The sequence below is a fragment of the Watersipora subatra genome, chromosome 4 (assembly GCF_963576615.1).
Source record: "Watersipora subatra chromosome 4, tzWatSuba1.1, whole genome shotgun sequence".
Classification (NCBI taxonomy): domain Eukaryota; kingdom Metazoa; phylum Bryozoa; class Gymnolaemata; order Cheilostomatida; family Watersiporidae; genus Watersipora; species Watersipora subatra.
Window position 1 is genome coordinate 61,374,561 of NC_088711.1, and position 22,313 is coordinate 61,396,873.

The 22,313-nt window shown below is 35.3% G+C and overlaps 2 protein-coding genes across 3 annotated transcripts; both read right to left on the reverse strand.

Annotated features, from left to right (window-relative positions):
• Nucleotides 1-8,588: 8,588 nt before the first annotated feature.
• Nucleotides 8,589-14,412, reverse strand: LOC137394820 (tropomyosin-1-like). Of its 2 annotated transcripts, XM_068081588.1 has the most exons (6): nt 14,217-14,412; nt 13,762-13,911; nt 13,338-13,469; nt 12,446-12,556; nt 10,539-10,556; nt 8,589-9,345 (listed from the first exon to the last, which is right to left on the reverse strand). In XM_068081588.1, the coding sequence occupies exons 1-6, from the start codon at nt 14,376-14,378 to the stop codon at nt 9,055-9,057; spliced, it is 864 nt and encodes a 287-aa protein (XP_067937689.1). In that variant the 5' UTR covers nt 14,379-14,412; the 3' UTR covers nt 8,589-9,054. The 2 variants fall into 2 exon arrangements, with proteins under 2 accessions (XP_067937689.1, XP_067937690.1); XM_068081589.1 differs by lacking the exon at nt 10,539-10,556.
• A 2,043-nt stretch (nt 14,413-16,455) lies between these two features.
• Nucleotides 16,456-18,441, reverse strand: LOC137393570 (PI-PLC X domain-containing protein 3-like). The gene is made up of 2 exons (XM_068080186.1): nt 18,275-18,441; nt 16,456-17,602 (listed from the first exon to the last, which is right to left on the reverse strand). Exon 2 carries the CDS (start codon nt 17,565-17,567, stop codon nt 16,518-16,520), a length of 1,050 nt encoding a protein of 349 aa, XP_067936287.1. The 5' UTR covers nt 17,568-17,602; nt 18,275-18,441; the 3' UTR covers nt 16,456-16,517.
• Nucleotides 18,442-22,313: the final 3,872 nt, after the last annotated feature.

The window sequence follows — 22,313 nt, forward strand, 5'->3', positions numbered from 1 at the left end:
TTTTTAATGACTAACTCAAATTTTAGCAAATGTTCTTTAACAACCTCAACAGGCACAACCGATTTATTCATCAATATATCGTCTAAATAGTTATCGATACTAGCGACAACATTATTATCAAGTGACAATATCTTTGACAATATCATGGATATAACCTTAGGCGCAACATTAAGACCGAACTCCATTCTAGTCATAACACACATTTTACATGAAACAGCTTGAAAGTTCTGTAAACTATTATAGTCGACATATAATTGTAAGTAGGCTTTCTTTAGATCCAGTACGCTAGCAACACTACCTAACTTTCACCACTTACGTAACCTATCCTGGCATAATGTAGTGTCTAAATCAGGATGGCTACTGATGAATCCATTGAACTCTCTACTGTAATCCATAACAGGCCTTACTTTAGTCAGTTTAATAGGCTGCGCTGCTGCTATCGATGGGACAACTCCTGTTCCTGTACAGTGAACTTCTTTCTCATGTAGTTGCAGCCAGCCATTGTCAATTCATTGCATAACGTGGTTGTCATATTCTTGTCGTAGATTGTGTGCGATAGTATATTCCCTACATTTGTTGTCCAACTAGGGCTCTTCGTCCTTTCATTTCCACACTACTGTCCATTTTTACTATCAAAAAGAGCATAGAAATCTCTGTCAGTGATAACTATGCTTTGCTTAGCGGTCTGCTTGTCAACCTTGTTGGGTGCTGTCACTCCTACTGTTCTTGGCCGTTGTTCATATACGTCAAATAATATGCATCCATGTTTATCTATAGTTACACCACTTCTCTGTGTAATAACATCAATCTCCAATATCATTTGACAACAGCTCACTAGCTTAACTGCGATCATGCATCGTACAGTTATTTTTGGGCGACATTCAAGTTCCAAATCCAAAGTTGTTTCTCCTTTACAAGTTTTCGCATATTATATTTAACATCATTGCTTGACATTTAGCGCCTTCCGGTAATAACCCTGCTTGCTAAACCCATTTTTCTTGTATTACCGATGGCTAGCAACCACTTTCCAATAGGGCCTTTAACTTGGTACTACTGATCCACACATAGACAAAGGGTAACGCCGATTTATAACTTACATTGGGGAAGCTTCCGGTGTGCACACTTCTCCATTGCTGTTTCCCTGCAGCTGAGGACACTGTCTCTTATAATGGCCATTTTCATTACAATGGTAGTCCTGAACTTCCTTTGTGTTTTGAAGCTCTGACCTGCAGTTTCTTGCCAAATGAGACAAACCGCAATGGTAGCACTTGACTACTCATTTCTGCCATTGATCAGCTGCACAAGTAATGCTTCTAGAGATCATTGTTGTGAGCATCATTCTGGCTCTGCTCGCTAATTCTGTGAGCTCTGGTTTCTCAACATCGGTGATAGACTTCAGTTGAGAAGCTACATCATCAGGTAGTCCAGCCATGAATGCACACGTCAGCAGTGGCTCCGCATTTGATTGGCCACTAACCATTTTAAATCAACTGAATACACATCTATGCTTTACCGTTCATCAGACTTCTCAATCTCAACTGCTCATCATCGGTGGTAAAGTTACGGACAGTAAACGCTGTCAGCAACTTTGGTATAGTTTTCTTTCTTCCCATCAGCTAACTGTTTGTACATGTTCATTGTATATGGCAAATTCTACTCCAGGAAGTAAAGTGGTAAAAATGTTGTCAAATTGTCGATGTTTTTTAGTTTACCAACCAATTCAAGTTTATCTAACAAGTCACTCAAGTCACCATAGCCAGAAGTTTTAATTAGATCTGATACTTTCACCGACATTTTTATGTGGTTGAAATAGCTTGTAATTCTGTATCACTGACATGTATTCAGCATAATTTTTTAAAACAACGTAAATCACACTACACAGAATTAAAAGAACACTAATGCAAAAATTACAATTTTATAGCTTTGAGTTTTATTGCACAACCCCATTGGCTCTTCAAAAAAGAAAAAATGAAACTTAACTTTTTAATTTAATGAATGTACAGTAATGGTAGTATTATTTGTTTATATTGAATACTTTTCTCTTCTTTTCGTATCACTTTTACTTGTTTAGGGTTCATGATTACGGTAATTTTGCGTCAAGTTAAAGGATGCGCACACCTTCAATGTCAATTTAAATCAATTTGTCACTTTTTCGGGACAGCCAAGTCCAGGTTGCAAAAAATGCATGTGCCTAAACTAATATAAAACAAAAATATGTATTTACTATAATAAAAGTTGTGCCTGTCTGTCCATCTGTTCAAAACCAGGGTTAAAGGTCAGGATAAAATTTCTGTTTGCTTTCAACGAGACTCTAACTCATGACATTCTCCCCGACACTCTAACACCTGCACCAATTGATCGTCTTTAGGTAGTTCTAAATAAATGTGCACATACTTATACTCTGTGAGTTATCGACTCACCTGACAATCTCTCACAGCGCTAAACTGCCAGGGTACTAGTATATATAATAGTTTTATTAATAGAGACATACCTATAGGTCATTTTTTCTCTAACGTACGACAGAAAAGCAAACGATATTTCTAAGGCTAACCATAGGACTTGTTATTCAAATCAAATTTGGGAACTTGAACCACCTTGGCCCTTTATGCTAAATGGAATATCTTACGTAATACGAAGCAAAAAGTACATAAAACCTGTATGTTAAGCTTTCCGTTATAAGAGTGTTTACTATAGTTGGAGAGTCAAGAATTAAAATTTCATGACCCAATCAGGGTTAAAGAGGCATGTATTGTGTAACGTATGTTAACAGATGTTACTGATTGGCCGCAGAAAAAAAATAACTGTCTTAAATTAAACAAGCAAAAACCACGAAACTGTTGCTGGCTGTATTGTATTGATAGAAATCATACTATCATTCCATAGATCTAGCTCATAGAGTTACCATAAAAACTAATTCTAACTGTGTAGGTTAGATTTGTGTGAAACTTGGATGATACACCTCTGAGAATTTAAAAATATTTCTGTTTACTGACATGGTCTCAATGGTCTTAATTTAAAATCTTGCATAGACATCGTAGAGTTAATAGAATTACCTCCCAAAGTATACATTGAAGATGACAGGTATATTGTACAACAAGTCATTTCATGAAGGTATGCTTCCTAGAATTTAAAAATATGTCCATAAATTGAAGTATAAATGATGGGATCGGTTTCTGATTTTATAAACAACATTCTTACATCAAAAAACTATTTCAAAGCATATAACTTAGTAAAAAGTAATTATATAACAATTTATCTTTGTAAACAGAACTAATTTACGCTATTTTATACATTGCTGTTTAAACACACAGTTTTATTGTACCATGTACCTATTTGAGACTCTATATGACTTGAGGTTTGTATTTATAAGTCTTCAGGTATGTTTGCCGTTAGAAGACTTCAGCACTGATTTGGTTTTAGATTCTCCTAAGTTAATGAAGTTAGCAATACTTGAAAATAAGTAAATCACATACGCTTATAGGATATAAGCGTATTTATTTATTTTTATTTGTAAAATGTTGCATTCGCTTACAAAGCTATCACATTGGCTATCTGAGAAAAATACCAGGTATATATATTTCTTAGGCTAGCCTCTAGTCCACACTGATGTGCCAATAGTAGTCATGTCCCATATTGACAGCTCCTAGAAAAGAGGTCGTCATAAAAAAGAACACTGGGGTACATACGGATATAAGTTACTATTTCTCTATCGTTTATATGGTTTGTCTGTTATTTTGTAGAGTTCCAAGTTATTCTCAGAGAAAGCTCTAAATACTCACAGATTCAACTTTAATGCTAAGGTAGAAACTCGGTCCTTGCATGTCCATGTCTTCCATATATATTAAACAAGTATTTTTATTTTTAGATTATGATGCAAACCATATAAAATAAATTATGCATATTTAACTATGACCACAGAGTGAATGAAACTTTTGCAGAGACCAGGATTTTGGCAAAGGGCTCATGTACACGCAGCGAGAATCGTAGGACAAAACCAGCAAAACGCTGCTTTTCATTACCATGACGTCACAGCTGGCCTAAATTTGACAAAAGCTACAAATGTGACAGCTGGCATGACCGCCATGACAGCACCATCCAAGTTGTACGAAAACAGAATTACAAGATGTTCAGCACCATATATGAAGGGTAAAACCTAAAGCAAACACAATAATTATAAACGTTTTTTCTGCCAAATAGTGAGGCATGACATTGTACCAGAACATACGTTTTATGGTGATAGGAATGATGCACTACCACAACAGATCAACAAAAGCTTATAATGAAGAGAATTTGAATTAAATTTTTGAATTACATCAACAAAATCAGCACCAAAAAAGTAGGCGCAGCCCATCAGCTATAACTCTCTGTAGATGAACAGGAAAAAAACAGAGTAGTGCAACTTGCAAACTCATGCTAGTACAAACACTGACTCTATGAGGTCAGAGTTGTCTTACCTTTTAAATACGCTCTGACCACAGCTATTTTGCGCGATTGCACTTAAGTTAATGCTGAAGTGTGGTTAAGGGCATTCATACTTATCAGCCAACAAAAAGGCTTCTACAGAAGCAGCTTTCTCTGTTAGACCTTGGAGTATGTAACTAGTTGCAAGTATTGCCTAACTAACATAAACCAATAGGTGAATGACATAGTTTGTGACTGGAAACAAAATTAATGCATTTAAAACGCCTGCACAGAATTAACATGAGTCAATGTCAAGGTCAGGCTTAATTGAATATCAAGTTTCTCACAACTATCCAGGATATCTGCAAGCATTCCATCGAGGGAAGCAACTACTAAATTAGTGGGCTTCTAATCCATAGACAGAAAACAAAGTATCAATAGCCCACAGAAACTAAGCTATTCTGTACCGGCTCTATCACAGCATTACTGTATTAGGCCATAGTGAGCGCAGCTGTAGATGTTCACACTGAGTTCTTCTTTGTGAACCTAATATATTTGCATTTCATTTGAGTAGCTCATGTCTATACCTTGAAACTGACGTGTCAGAAAGCACAAAAGAGCTTTATGAAGCCATAACTGACGGTGGACATTTATTAACAGATGAGAATATGCACAGCGGTCATATCATAATGCCTATGATATCATATGTCTATCCCATCATATGTCTATCCCATCATATGCCTATCCTCTGCCTATCATATCATATACCTATCATATCATATGCTTGTAGTTGTTTGGTTTGATGGCACAAACTCTGATTTTTCATAATGAATCTGTGTTTTCAAATATTATTAACAAAGTTCTCTAATTGGCTGGTTCAAATCTGAGCAAGAGTATTTACATAAAAAACATTTAAACAGACCGGCCTTGTCTTTTTTTCAAAGCGTTTAGTTTTTCAGCATGAAAACCCACAAATAAATTTCCAATTAAAAACTCAATTAAACAGGTTTACAATAAATATTATGTGCTGCTGGCTTTAGCAACTCTTTATGAATGATGTCAGATTTACTCAAATTGGAAGTTTGCAAATTTCTTTATTGTAGTATTTTCAAGCAAGTAAACCAATTAATAACCATTTTACTAACTAAAAGCGGACAAGGTGAGGATTGAGATAGAGTACAAGGTGTTATGTTCATTTCTGTATTCATGGAATAGTTATAGCAATGCAGCATTTCGAGTTTAAAGGTATTTGACACGAACAAATTTTTCATAAATTCTCAAGGTCTATTTATTGTGTTAATTATTTAATTAATAGGTCAAGAAGAAGACCTGAGAGTTTCAACAGGGATTTCAGAACCCGCCAACAGCCACATCTCAAGGTCAGTTCCATATAACCAAGGTCATATGCAAAAACAGAGTTGATTGGCTGTTATGCCACACTATGACTATGACTACATTAATAACATTTGAATGCATCAGCCAAGCTTAGCCTGTACACAAAGGTCTACCTAGGTCTTTGAGTTGAGGGGCAAGTTGGTTCTATAGTTTGCTTTCGGCTCATCACAAGAACTAGTGATGAGGCAATAGTTGTTTTAAACCTCTCTGGTTTTTCAATTATGCCTAGTCAGCAGAAAGAAAAAAGACTCTTCTTACATAGGTGAGAGAAAGCTTGGCAAACTTCTGTGAGATCATTTGCTGCGAACAGCCATAAATTTTCAAATAACTAACATCGAATTTTTTTTATTCTTTGCCACCATTTCTGTCATATTTCCTTGAAAATCATAGTAAATTTAGTCACTATTTCTTGTATGTAATTATCCATTGACAATCAATATACTTTTTTAATGCAATGAAATGTTTAATCAATATGCATAATTGTATACATATATGGAGTTGTGTTCTCACATACTGTGAGTTTGTGAAAGACAGCTATCATGCCATTGGTAGGTGATTTCTACTTTTTCAATTTTGATGTTTATATTACAATTGCTATTCTTTTAATATGCTTTTGTGATTATTAATTAAATTCTAGTAATTGTGTCATTACAGGAAAAGGAGTAAAAAAAAGCCTATAAATGGACACAAATATCCAAGGCTGCATTACTACAAGCCCATGAACCCTTTTACAATGTACAACTCTCCACAAAAAGAAATTGAAAGGTCGCTTATAGCCGAACACAAAGCTTGGCAAATGTCAACAGTTGTACCATTTAACCCGAGTATATCGCAAGCATCCTGTCTAACAGCACACATTCCAGCAAGGGAAGCAACTCCTCAATCAGTGGGCCCCTATTCCATGGAATCAAAACAAAGTATTAATAGCCCACCGAACCTATCCTATCCTGTTTCAGCTCTATCACAGCATTATCATATCAGCCCATAGTGAACACACCTGTAGTTGTTCACATTGAACTCTTTCCTGTGATCATATATAACATATATACATTTCATTGGAGAAATACTTGTCTATGCCTTAAAAATAGTCACATACCATAAAGGCAAAAAATGATTAGAAAATTTACCGAATTCTATTCACATCAAAGCTATAAGACTGAGTTTTACAAAGCTGGAACTAACAGCCGATTTCGTAAAACCGAATCTAAAGATGACTAAAAAATCAAAGAGCACAATCTTGGTAATGCTGACAAAACTCTTTGACAACCAGGAGTAACTGGCGCCACGCATAGAACATAAAAAAAGGAAGCGGTATTATTGTTGTAAGGTGCACACATGTTTAGGATAGGATGGCGCGACATGTATTGAAGGCGGAATCAAATGTTAGCAACATGAATTAGTTCTAACGTACATATGAGCAGAAAGCTCTTCCTGTGATATGGAGAAATGGTTTAACAGACATACAAATACGTATTTAGAACTATATGGAAGTTAAATAATTATTATTGTTGCGTTTTCCAAATGCTAAATAGCAACTACGTTAGCCTCTAAAACGCGTAGTAAAAGTGCAAACTTGCTGAAGAATCTCAGATGCTAGGTTACTAAATTTAATTTCTTGCGGAGAAATTCGTACACGATATGATGACAAAAAAGATACGTAATCTAATCTATTTATAAACCTTGATAAGCAGTTTAATTAGAATGCCAGACAACACTCGTACAAATTGCAGATAAAATTATAAAGTTTCCTTACCAAGACAACTAATGCAGCTCAGAGCTCCTGTTTGGAGTGGAAGAGATATGACTCTTTATATATATACTGTACTTTAAACTTGACCCATAAAGCTGCAGTAGTTGAGACTATTTTGCATTCTGACAAAAGATCTAGGAGCGAAAAAGGATGTGTGAGCCAGTTACTGACTAGTTTAGGACCTAGTCTTGTTGACTATGATAAATATCTAACATGTACCAGTTATTAATTTTATTGAGGCCTACCTTAGACCGTTGTTAACGGCTATTTGCTGGAATGCTACCAACTTTATTCAATAACAGGTAGTTATCAAACTATGAAAAACGTGTAAATGAAAAACAATGCTAGACAACTCTCATAGCCATGGCAGTGTATGGACTGGCGTCCTTACTGATCAATCATGCCTACTATCAGTGCCTATGCCTACCTACCAGTGCCTAATATTTAGCTATTGCTTGAACTAGCACAAATTGGGTGATAAACTAAACATGTTTATTAACATCTTTTATTTATCTGCAACCGCAATCATAGGATTTTATACTACATATTTTTCTAAATTATTGAGTGAACATCACACCCAATCTGGTATCAGTACAAAGTGATTTTCCAAAGTGATGTACAGATGCTTGAAATGATTTGTTTCTATAGTTCAGTCAAAAAGATCAAATGGAATGATTGTTGTGGCACTCAAATCTTAAGCAGATAACGCATTAGAAGTTATCATTCCTTGTCAGATGGCACATTAGGAGCTATTATTCATTGGCAGGTAGTACATTGGAAGTTATTAATCAATTCAAGCTAACAGGTAACTGCTAGTTAGAACACAGACCAAGCAAGCTCTAGTAAGACACAGCTATATCGTACTTGCTATCGTACCTATGACCAGCTCGCTAGACATAAAATGGTTCAACTCATTATCAGGACTCTAGAAACCAGTGGGAGATTAAAAAAAGTTTTACAATATAGAATTAATAATATGATTCTGATAACCGTCAGTTAATGCTTTTTAAATTAGTTAATGCTTTTTAAATTAGACTAGTAATAAGGTATATAAATAGAACTTTGTATTACAGCAATGAATTGAGCATTTGATACGCTATAATGCTTCATGGGACGGAAGAATATAAATAGATACCAAAATAAATAAGAGAAAAATAAAACCAAATGCTTGTATGATATATAACATGCAAAAGTTTTCATAAGCTTTACTTTAAATTAACAGATGCACTCAGTGAAGATCTTTAGAAAGACTATGCGAAGATAATGCAACCTTGTTGTGTCACAAAGTCAGATTATAGCCAAATAATATGCCAGGACAGTTTTAACATTCAACTTGATCTCTAAAATTTAAATTTGGAAAATCCCCAAATCTGTGATGATTCAGGATAAAACAGCGTAAAGATGTAAAGAACCACATTCTATAAAAAGATAGCAAATGGACGACATGATGATAAATAGCAACAATTATAGAAAATAAAAAACAGCATTTTCATTTAAAAGCCATAATATTACAAAATAATACAAACTTTACTCTGCTGGGTGTTAGGGTTCACCTCATTGTCCCGAACCCTAGCTCGACCTTCAATACCTGCGTGAGCTGTACCATTACTGTTGCCGTGCTGACGTAAAGAATCCACACGTTCTTTGCCAACCTCAGCTTCCAGAAGGCTGATGAGACGATTGTTTTGTTGGAGCTCTTCCTCTAAGTGACCAACTCTTCTCACCTTCAGTTCATCTTCCTGCGTCAACTTCTTCACCTTCATATGCAACTCTTGGATCTCCTCATGAGAAACGTCTGACTGTATTGTAATGATAGAAATCACACCGTCATTCCATAGAGCTATCTCAGAGAGTTATCACAAAGACTAATACTAAGCGTATAAGCTAAATCTGTGTAAAACTCGGATGATACACCACTGCGACTTCGCTGAAAAATACTTCGTTTTACTGACCATCATAATTTATAGTCTTGCAAAGACCTCATAGAGCTAATAGAGTTACCTCACAAGCTGTTGAATGAAGAGTTGTTTAATAAAGGTATGCTACCTAGATTTTATAAATAGATCCATAAATCTACTATATAAACGCATAGAATAGCACAATGAAAAGCTGAGGTTCTCGAACAATCATTCACCAACTTAGTTGTTTTCAAAACAAAGTTAAGTTTTCAAACAAGCCAAATCTAGTTTATTTTAAACAATGCTGTTTGAACGCAAATATCTAGTGAATGAGTTAAGATTGTTAGGTGCAAATCTTCAGGTTTCTTCGCACTTAGAAAGCTTATTTACTGATTTGATTTCAGATGTTAGTAAATAAATAATATTTATAATACATAAAAATAATTTAAATCTTGAAGATCTCTTTGAATGAAGTTTATAATGAAAAAGCGAATAAAGACAGATTTAGAATAGACTACGATGAACAGTATAACCAGGAGAGCACAACTTTTCAAGGATAATAGACAGTTATCAGCGCTAAGCTAAAGATTGTAACGTGCAGACAGAGTGCAGGAGATAGCCAGACTGAATGACTTTTGTATATGATTAATAACAGAATAGAAAATAACAGCAGATGTATCCAAAAAGTATACAAGGTGTTTATTCTCTATTCTACAGCTCTATCACAGCGGTTCACTCAAATAAACGCAGCGCTAATCCAGGAGACAGACCAGAAAAGCTCACACACTTCTGGTGCCTGTACAAATGCTGTATATTCCACACAGCGGATGTGCAATGCTTAGCTTAAAATTAAAACCAAAGCAAAAGCAGTAGGCTATCTTTAGATTTTTATTGAATGACTTTTTGTGTTTAGTATTTTTTATGGCTAATCTAGACAAACATCTCACAGCATACTCTATGTATATGTACATCAAACACAAAAGAGTTATCCTCTCTTACAGTGTACCACATAACCGTGCGTTTATTAATAACAGTTGGAAGAGGTGCGACTGAAGAGGAGATGAGTTAGCGAATTGCGGATAACCTTTACCTACCTGTCTATGCAGAACACGCTGTGAGAGGAAAGTACATAGTATTTTAGCAACAATCAATAAACACCTCCAACAGGAATCACAACAAAAGTTGTACTGACAGTCACAACAAAAACAACATACCATAAAACCTCTAATTGAACGCCATGGTGCTCTATTTTTAACCCTTCCTCTATGGTGGCGGTTAATTGGAGGTGGCGCTCAAATTGAGGCTGGCATAGTATTTTTCAAATAGCTCGTCAGAATTTGAAAAATTTGAATCTCGGGAAGATAAATTTAGCTCATTTACGAGTGAGGCAAATGTCACCTATATTTTGTCCTCTTTTTTTGGTGGAGCGATATTAAACCTTTTGGATGCAATAAATCTGCTATCGTACCTCCAACTTGTCAAAGATCTCATAATAAATATGCATTGAGAAACCGAGAAATATCTCTACTAGTTGATATCAATTGCCTGCAACTAACCCGCGACGATATTATACCCTGTATCTTGCTTTGCAACTTGTTAGAGCATCCAACTGTTATTTCAATCTAATTTTAAAAACATATTTTTATTTTATATAGTCTATTATTTTATATATTTACCAATGTTGCATGAAATATCATTACACTTATTGATATGTTTACTACAGTTTGCAGCCACCAAACTAGCTTTCTATGTGTAATAGAAGAGGAGTTACGAGCGTGGATCAATTGTAAGATCAGATTACCGCAATGATGCTATCAAGTAATATGCTATAAATCTGCAAATTTATAAGTTATATAATGATAATCCATTAAATGCTACAAATATATATTCATGAACAACTGACATAAATGAACCATACTTATCTTACATGCAGAACTAAAAATTAACGTATTTAGAACAGAGATATTTGCATCGTTTGCTCGGATAACTGCGTTCTGCTTGTTGCTTTCGATGGAGAGAACTTCTTCTGGTTATCCAATACCTTCCACGATGTCTTCTGACCTCAACTCTTTTTCTGCACTGCTGAGCTAGTCAATATCAGCGTCGAAACAGTTTTTTGGCAGAGCAAAACTTTTCCGCGTTGCATTTAGCACAAATGCAACGCGTAAAGGTTTTGCTCACGAAACGTAATCTTTGAACTAAAACCCGTCGTTCATCTACCATCGTAAAATATTAACCATTTTTTATACAGACGTACTTCGAAGTATCAAGAACGCATTAAACAAGGAACTACTATTAGCCTGAAACGTTTATTAATTATTTGTAGGCCTATGGTTTTACTTTCCAAGTTTTAACAAAAAAAAGCAAAAAATTTTGGAGTTGGACAAAGAGAGAGTTGATTGTTGTTGATGTAAATGATTCATTATTTAAAAAGATTTTGTGGACATTTTTTCGATTGATCACTTGATATAATAGGTTCATAGAGATCACAGATTGTCAAAGTGGCGATCAAATAGAGATGGCATTCAAATATAGGATGGCACTCAATTTTCAACTCTTCTTTAATGGTGGAGTCAAATGGAGGTGGTGTTCAAATAAAGGGTGGCGCTCTATTTTTCAACTCTTCTCTCATGGTGGCGATCAATTAGAGGTGGCGTTCAAATAAAGGTGGCGTTCAACTAGAGGTTTTACGATATGTGTCTACTTTACAAAATATATTCAAACTCTAACTGCTACATTTCTTATTCTATTATCTTCTTAAGTTCATTGTCAGACTGCTGTTCAAACATGGTTATTATTATTATTAGTGTTATTATTAAATCTAAATGTATTGTTGAAGTTTCTATGTAGTCTTTGATAGTCTGGTTGCGTCAGGTGCATTAGATCTATTCTAGTGTATCCAGTTTTATAAATTGAACCAGAAACTAAACAGCACTCTACTAATTGCACTCGAGTAAGAAAAAAGCACTTCCATGTCAGGTCAGAATAATGATGCACCCACCACAGCAAGGTTATCTTCTCCTGAATTAGCTGCCATTTCTGCTCTTTTCATAGCAGCAATCTTTTTTTGCGCCTCCATCAGATGTTTTTCTAGATCCCTGACTTTTTCTTTCTGAAAAATACAGTCAGCAACCACAATGATTTAACTGATACTGACACCTGATACAACTGAAATAACTGATACTGACACCTGATACAACTGGTACTGATACAACTGGTACTGACACCTCACACAACTGGTACTGACACCATGTAACAAAAACCCAACAGAACCTAACACATAGTTGTATTTGCTGTCACTGCTAATAGTTGAGCAGCACAAGAATTAAACTTGCAACCAGCATGGTGTACAAGTCAAAGTTTGTAAGAGTTGATTGGGGGTATTCATAGGCATATGTTATTCCATTCTTAATGTTCTGAGTGCCAGATGATTTTGACCCAATACGATTGGCTATTTTCTAAACGTACTTACAAGTATACGTGTAATCCTTATACACTGTAAAGTTTGCTCTTTATGACAAGCAAAATCTTGTTATTTCTGCTGTGACCAATGCAATAAAACACAAAAATCTTAAAACGTATTATATGACGGGATATATTTTGAGTTGAGAGCAGATGTTACCATTCTGCCTGTCTACTTCAAACAGAATTTATGAAGCTATAATAGGTAAAACCAAGCTGTAGGAGTAAGAGAAAAGGGAGGCTAATGACTGACATCTAAATAGTAAAAAGCAGATGTTGTAAAACAAGAGCAATAATAGTGATAACTCCATTTAATGTTGACACATGGTTCAAGGCCCTTCTTGAAGATAGAGAGGTTCTGAAGTGACTTGCAAACAATGAAAATGTATTATTTACCTCTATACAGAATTGCTTATCCAATGTTTACTCACAGAGTCCTCAGACTTCCCTCGTTCATTCTCCAAGTCTATTACACAGACATCTAATTTCATTTTAAGTTCATCAAATGCTGACTGCTTTTGAGAGAGTGAACTCTCCAATGCCGTGATATCATCTATTAACTTCTAAAAATAAAAAAAGCAAACATGACATTAGCACTTGCATGCTTCAGCATATCTCTTGGAGAATATGTTTGTCAATCCAACTAAAGTACTACTCAAGATTTTTAAGCCTTGTTTACTTTGACTAGAGCAGCTTTCTCAATATTTGTACATATGCTGCATAACTCAATGATGCAAGTAAGTATATCTATAAACTGTCACGGCTAACTACATTGTATGCGATTAAAATGCTGGTAATAGCTGCAGACAAAGGAATCACGATATTTAAATAAAATATGGTTTTCATTGAGCATACCTGAAACACAGCTTTTTCTTCTTGCCGTTTTTTGTTGATTGTAAACAAGCTGTTGACCGGACTTTCTACCTGCTTCGATTCCTTGTCCTGAGCGTTATCTAAATCTTTCTCTGAAGCACCACTGATTAAATCTTCTCCATCCACAGCATCCTGTTAAGTAGAAAGTTGTTATTTGATAAACCAGTCCTTCAGCACAGTACTTATGTTCTAAAAAGAGACTGCAAAATGGAAAGTTGTTGAAATGACACTACTCGAGCTTATAATACATACTATTTTCAAAACTGAAGTACTCAAGCATTTTGTCAATAACACTGCTATTTCCACAACAAGCAAAACCAACTTTAGGATTGCCACACAAAAGCTGAAATGCAAGAGGCCATAAACTACTGACTGACACTACATTCATGTTAAACCGATAACCAATTAGATATCCCAAACTATCACCCTTGCTGTACCGTGTCAGACTGATGAACTGTTTTTGCTTCTTCATCAGATCCCGAACTTTTTCCTTCAACAGTCCCATCATCAGCCTCCACTTCTGTTGGAGGATCATTTTTGATACCTTCATTTAGGGCATCTTCTGTAAGTTCCGTAGGAGTCTCAACTGCGGTCTCCATGACAAGCACTTGTAAGTCCTTGACAAAAAGCTTGCCTATAAAAATAATCAAAAACCTGTACGAATGATAAATGAATGATTAATCAATCTAGCATGACTAATCTTTTTATTATGACTGCAACTATACAATTATATTGATTTAAAACTTTTTAGTGTAAGAAGCTAACAAAAACATGAAGATCATCTAAAACATGACAAATTTGACTTTCATTCTGAACACGTTGGTTGATGATGGCAAGTAGCAACACAGTAAAAATTATAACATCTAGTCTTATGTTGAGATTTAGTTCCATTATTGAAAAAGCGCACGTTATGTTTACGTATATCTGAAATCATTTTAAAAATACGATACCTTTTACGTTAACTTAATGTAATGAGAAAACGTGTTGAATTGTAGTTCGTCATACATGCAACGTAAAATGCAACTTACTTCATTAAAAAGTATAAACAGATTCACTAACAAACATTTTAATTGTAAATAAACCTAGAACACATTTTATCTTAATCTGTTTTAAATTCAGTCAACTTAGCGTATATTGTATCTGTGTCCTTCACTACTTATTTTTATAAGTATTGAGAAACTAAGCAACAAACCGACAAATATTTATATAGTCAGTGCCATCAATCTTAAAAATACAAAAAATATGATGTTTAGATCACAAGAAAACAGGCCTTAGAAAACAACTGCATTATTCTTAACAAACTGTTTACCGATATTTGTCGCACTATGCCTACGTCCTTGACCTTATCCGAAAAGATAAAATTGTTCGCTATCCGTATTAGACCGACGGCCCCCGTAAGATTTCGCTCGCAATCAAACGAAAGTTTATGTGAAACGACGAGTTGTTAGCCAACAAACCGCCCGATGGGTTGTCAGCTCATAACTGTAGAAACTAACCACAACCAATGATACAGCCCACGCATGGGGGCTGTATAGGTATTATTGCCACAACTCAAACACAGACTGTAAATAAAAATATGAACATTCGACTTTTTCAAACTTGTTTTTTGGTATAATAGAGAGATTTGTTGTAAAAATATAGTTATATAGCTATACCTCATAAAAAGCAGTACAACTATTTCATAATAGTATATCAGCCTGCAAGGATCAGAATGCTACACTACATACATGTATATTTTTAAAAAATAGTTTGTACTTAGCTTTTAGCTACTGTCAGTTTCAAAGTTGCAACGTTATGGTGTACAGCTAAATGAGAAAAGAAATTACATCTTTGAAACTGACAGTAGCTGATAGGTAAGTACAAAATATTCTTTAAACTATTTATAGAGTAAACTTCATGTTGAGCACTTTTTATTAGGTCTACTTGAGAAATTATCCTTTAAATACTTACATACTGCAACAGTATATATGTATTCGAACATATTTAAGTTTGTCTTAAATTGTTTTCAATCAAAATTTAACAAAAATGACTTTTTGTGCCAGTCAGAACGCTTGCAGTGTCTACCAGGCTTCTACTGACATACAACATAAAATCTACCACCCATATATACCTGCAACTTCCAATTAAATGCATCAAAACACATTTTGGAGTAGTACCAAAAGTAACTTTTATACTGCAACAGAGGGACAAAATTGATAATTGATTTTTTGTTCAATGTGGGTAACAATACAGACCCTCACATACTTGAGAAATAAAATACACGCTGCACCAGGTGAGATTACCGACAGAACATGCTTTCCATCGCCATCATGTGCAACACATGGGATGCTTTGCCTAGCCGTCTTGAATTACTCAACCATACTGTTTTTGATTTTCACAGGCGAGCAAGTACATACAAACTAAGCAAATGGTTTGTCGAGTCTGATTATTCATCCTGGCCATCAGTGATCAAGCAGCAAAACTATGTAAACTGGGCTAATGTTCGCACTGTTTTAAAACAGATGTTATAGATGTTCTAGAATGTTAACAGATGTTATAGAAGAACTTTGTGAAACTGACTGCTCCAAAAAAAATAACAGAGACATGAAAGGTTATCTTTTGAGGTCTGTGAATAAATTTAATCACGTACACCTTGAAGACAGCTAGAAAAGATTATACAAAAGCTACTTGATGGAATATTCTTGATTGTGACTTCTTTATTTGGCTTTGCATAAAAATATTAAAAAAAAATACACAATCTAAAGCTGCAAATTTTCACTATTAACATCGAGACACTGTTCTACAAATGAGCTATGCTCGTAAAAGTCAACTATCACAATATTGAGTTTTTGCCCAGCCTGCTTGGCAGCGCTGTCAAGATTTTGAACTAATCCTCCGGCTATCAAGTTTGAAACACCAGGCACAGTCAGTCCAAAGAGACTCGAAACACCAAACACCAAGCCTGAGACAACTTTAAGGGCGTCAGGCGTAAGAATGAGTTGTGACACGTGAAACTTGTTGGAGTCTCTACGACTGATGCCTTGCATAAGCTTGTTGACGAGAGTAGACTTGCTAGGTGTGTTATACCAAGGACTGTCGATGCTGTTGCACCTATGCCAATAAAGATGTGAAAAGTGACGATAGCCTTCACTATACATAATAATCACATTCTTATCGGCATTCCAAAAGTCAGAGAAGCAGCCATCCACGCCAAGATGGTTACCGGCCAGTCTGTTGCCCAGGCTGTGGTGTTTGATAATATACTCCATTAACTCTATGTGGTCAGCAAACTCGAAATTTACCAAGTGTTGAAAGTCAAGAATGATAATCTCCCTGTTGTGGTTAGTAGCAAACCGACCTATCTCATCCAACACATCTATGAGACAATTTGACAAAAGGCCGTGAAAGGTTTTCCAACCAGAGGTGTGATTCTCTAATCTGAGATCTAGATATCTAATGCCATCCATGAGTTGATCATAAATAGAATGGTGCTGAGTTTTAGCCCACATGCAAACGAGATCTTGGCTGACTCGATGGTACTTGTTGAACTTGGCATATGGACTGTCAGAAGTCATCATATCAGTGGCCGAGTCGTGACTGCCGGGTATGGCAATCTCATTGAGCTTGGCAGTGGGACAGTTCTTATAGAGGTCGTGCATCCATGTGGCAGTGTTATAGCGTGGAAACAGCAGAGCTTGAATATGCAGGTGGCAGGCTGGAGTTATCGTTGTCTCTATCATATCCCCTGATGACTTTGAGTGTTTGAGGCTATCCTTCGAAACAGGTGTCTTACGAAGGCGTAAAGACATCTTGCTGGAGACATTCACGATCACCTTGACATAAACTACAACATATAGGACATAACCAGGAAGTCTCAGTCAACTAAAGTTCTTTATTGTACTAATATGATGACCTAGTAGCTTGTCCCGGATGAATCTGCTGTAGTACTAATAAGCAATCCTTTCCATGCGACGACTGTGTAAAGCATGATGAGTCCACCTCCGTAAAAAAAATCATTCCTTCAATCCATTGTGACCACAAACCTTACAGTTGTCAGTCACACACCAAGCACCTGTACTAAATCACTTGTCGATAAGCTGCTGTTACATAGGAAGCATCTAAGGTTGTTATCTTTCGCAAAAGGTCATAGAAAAACAAAAACGTTTGCAATAATCACTAATATTTTGGTATCAATATGCTGTTAACCAAATTGACCTAATCAATTCAATGATTGGGAAGTGAATGGCATTATTGTTGATATCAATGTAACCACGGAATATCTCTCCACTTTACACTAACATGTCAAGACTTGTCTACATTCTTGCACTACTGCAATCCATAGAGTTTAAAAAAGCAGTTGTCTACCCTCAATACGCAAGGAGATCAAAGAGACATTTGCTTTGCAAGTTAAGAAACACTGATCTAATAACAGTGACTGCGCTAGTTACAGTAGACAAGCAAACAAGGTAGGCCAATGCATGAATGATGTAACTGGCTTAATCGTAAGGATTGATACCTGCTAGCTATCCATCCAAGTATTTTGACAAGGACCCTTCCACAAACTGCCTGCCTCTTAGTGACTACAACTTATGCCCCACTGCGGCCCGTGACTTCAACGTAACGAGCTACCGATAGCTGAGCTATTTTGTTAGAACGATGCCTGCCTGGCAACTTATTGCTATGATTCAGTTGAATGGCTGCAAGAGGAGATTATGAATGCGGCTCACATATCATATAATGGCCGGTTGACGTGGGCTGATAATCTACTGCCAGAAAATTCTAAGCAATATGAAACGGTTTTTTCTAAAAGACAAACTTTTACGAAGTCAGATTTTTTGTAGGTAAATGGCTTTGGTCACCTTAGTCTGGTTTTCAGAAATTCTAATTTTTGTAAAAAATTGTGAAATTATCCTTAGGGCTGTAAGCTTACACTGTGTTATGCTCACATAATTTTTGTAGAACTATATTTTCACTAATAGCGCAGTCATATTTGGGAAATATGATAAACTGTCTATTATATATTACAGCAAATGTATATACCAGGAATAAGATGAATGTATAAATCCTGTACTATATTACTGCCTATAGCAAGCAGAAAAAACCTTGTGGTCCTTCAGCGAACTGTCTTTGCATACATGACAAATTCAACCTAAATGATACCCAACATTTTTTAAGCTCTGTAAACATATAATGGTCTTGAGAATCTGTTAGTTTAAAACATGAAGCCATCTTTGATCTGCTAATTTTACAGTCTAAAATAATGTGCCTTTTGATGTCTTCTAGTACTCTGATGGTATCCCTTATTGATATATTGACTGCTTTGTTTGCTGGCAGAGGTTTAGGCTATTGTTTGTGCTCTCTTATTTATTGGCCCATTGATTTCTTAAGCAAAGAGGCACTCGGAGTCCCTCTGTTTGCTTTTAGAGCATAAATATTCAACTCAGAAAGCAAATATCCTCCTATAAATACAGAAAGTGATAAGCACCTGATTGTGATTGTTGAAAATCTAATCAATAAGTACTTCACATGCTTCAGACTAGCCTTTCTTTACTATCAACACAATTGCCATTTCAGACTATTGATGTAAGGCTAGCATATTGGTGTGGATGAGGTTCAGCTAATTAAACACCATCCGTTTCCACCATGGGTATTGCCTAGCTAATTACAAGTGTTAATGCTATTAAAAAACTCACGCTTTATAAATAATTGCAGAGGACGAACAACTTGTTTTTGATAGAAAGTAGTAACAATTGACAGCAGCTGTGTTCATTTCTGTAATTATACTGTAGAGTTGATAGGTATAATATAAGGTAGATTTTGATATGCAAGAAATAGTAATATTCCAATAAAGTCTCTTAGCCCTTGGAAATCCCTAGAGAAGCCATTTATGTTTTGCAAAAGGTCAAGATCAATAAAAAGAACATTTGTCATAAATACAAATACAGTGTTACTTCAACTTACGAGTGCTCCAACGTACAAGAAACTTGAGATATGAGCCAGCTTTTAAGCAAGTTTTAGCACTAACATACGAGCCATGTTTGAGATACGAGCACTTGAGTCAGTTGCCAAGTATGCCGGAGGTGTTTTATGAGAACAGCATCACTCTGTATTTTTCAACTGCTCAGGTTATACTGTTGTACCGTGTGTTTTTGTGCACGATTTTCTGTGTAGAATTATGTGAATTAAAAGTACTGTGCGTAGACCGAAAGTTTGCCAGTAAAATGAAAGATATTACAAAGAAAAAGCAAATGATAACAGTCGATATTAAACGGAAAAATATTGAAAAATATGCGAAATGTGTATGCGTGATTCAGCTAGCTCGGCAATATGACAGAAATACATTCATAATTGCCAAACAGAAGGATTATATTCAGGGCATTTAGTTCGCAAAAGGACTAACCATAGTTTCTAAACGGTGCAGCGATCTTCACGACCGCTGATGGCATTGGACAAACAATTAGCCGGTGACAGCGTAACTGAAACGATGCTGTGTGAAAAGGCCGGCGCTATCTATCCAAACTGTTTAATAGACATTCGGACAAGTTGGCTAGTGGTCGTGCGTTAACCATTTGTGGCGGCACCTGTGTTCGTCCTAATCGCAACATGTTGCAAGGGCGACAAAGGCAAACGTCCTTAGATAGGTTTATCTTAAAACGGCCGGCTAGTCGTGAAAGCGAAAAAAAAGGATAAATTTCTCGCTAACCAGCGAGAAATTTCAAACTATGAACGCCAAAGAAATTTTAATTACGTTTAGTTGAAAATGAAAGTTTGATTTTTGGTTTGCTTTTAAGTTTGTCTTTTAACACTTTGATAAAATCCAAATTTACCAAAGTCACCTGTTGTAACGAAGGATAACTTATATCTTCCTCCCTGGCAAATGCGAGTGTTAACTGCTATTGTATGTATTTAATTTTACAATTTAGTTAATCACATTTCCTTGCATTATTTTTTATTTGTTGCTTCTTGAAAACATGTAGTACGTAAGGACAATAACCAACATGTTCTTTCTGTTACAATATCTTGTTTTGAGCGTTTTATTTGCTTTTTTAAAAGTATTGAAACCAATCAATATATATTTAATTGTTCTATATATAAATGAATTGCACCAACAAGCGAGTAAATTGACATACTAGCTCAGTCTCGGAACGCATTAAGCTCGTAAGTTGAAGTATGACTGTAAGTATAAACCTTAGTGGAGAGGTATTTCATAAGGAAGTATTTCTCCAATATGCTGCATTTAAAAATTTCACCCACTTTAATATTTGGAATATTAAATAAAAATGCAATTGTAATTGGACAGACTTTTGCTAATACTAAGTTGGTTAGTAATGAATCTGTGTCTAGATCTGAATCTAGGTCTTTAAAAAAGTTTCTGCAAAATTTACATTCGCATCTAGCAACATGGCATGCAATAACCCAGCAGGATGTGTATCCAAATTATATATTACAGTAACTAGAGTTTAAGGTAAGAAAACTTAGATTTAGATAGATGCCATGAAAAATGCTACTTACCTAAAGCAATTTCAGTATTTACTACCAATTCATCTATACTGGAACTCTAACTCTTTTTCAGTTTGTTTAAATATAAACACTCTTTCTTTTTTCGTTAAGAAAATACATGTACTAATGAATTGACAGACTACCAACTGGTAGTGTACAGTCTGTGTACAAATGTACAAAAAATACAATACAAATACCTGAAAAAGGTTTCACTATCGTTTCACCGGTGGTGAAATGAATTCATAGTATAAATTAATGCGCAAATGTAGGTAACTTCTAGATTTAACTGGACTGACGTATTCTATTGTATTAACATATTTTTTAATACTTACTCGTCAATAATGCGAAAAAAATTAAACTTATTATAATAAGCAATACACACATATATAAAATATTATTTTAGATACTGCTTCAAAATTTGTCGAAATTCTTGCGTTAGAGAACAATATGGAAATAAGGAAACATTTTAAGCAAAGATAAAGCAAAGATAAATAAGCAAAACTAGATTTTATTAAACTGAAAACAAAAGTTTTGTTCCAATTGGAATACACGGAAACGTTTTGTAGACTGCATACTCAGTGGGAATTTGCAGAACTTATATTAATAGAGGAGATAAATCCCGTGAATTAACTACAAAGTGAATTTTTGGAAATTTGTTTCAAGAATGATGAAGCTGGAGGTAGAGAGGTTTGTCAAAGAATGGCCAACGAGTAGATAACTTCAGCCTAAAGGGCTGAAGATGAACACTACGAAAACCTATGCATTAATTCTATCCGCAATACACATACAAATGAAAATGTAGTTGAGCTGAATATAAACGCTTGCTGATAACAAAATTTTTGGTAAAGTTTAACATTTAGGTTTACAAACAATCTAACCTTGACTAAAGTTACCTAGAGATATTTATTTCGAACAAGACCATAGTAATTACTGGTTTACAGTAACTTTACACTTTGTTTTTGGTGATTTACAGAAATTAACATTGTTTAGCCTACTGCACAAGGCTTCATAATTAGTTGAGTTAACAAGAAAAAGTAGATCTAGTAAATACTATT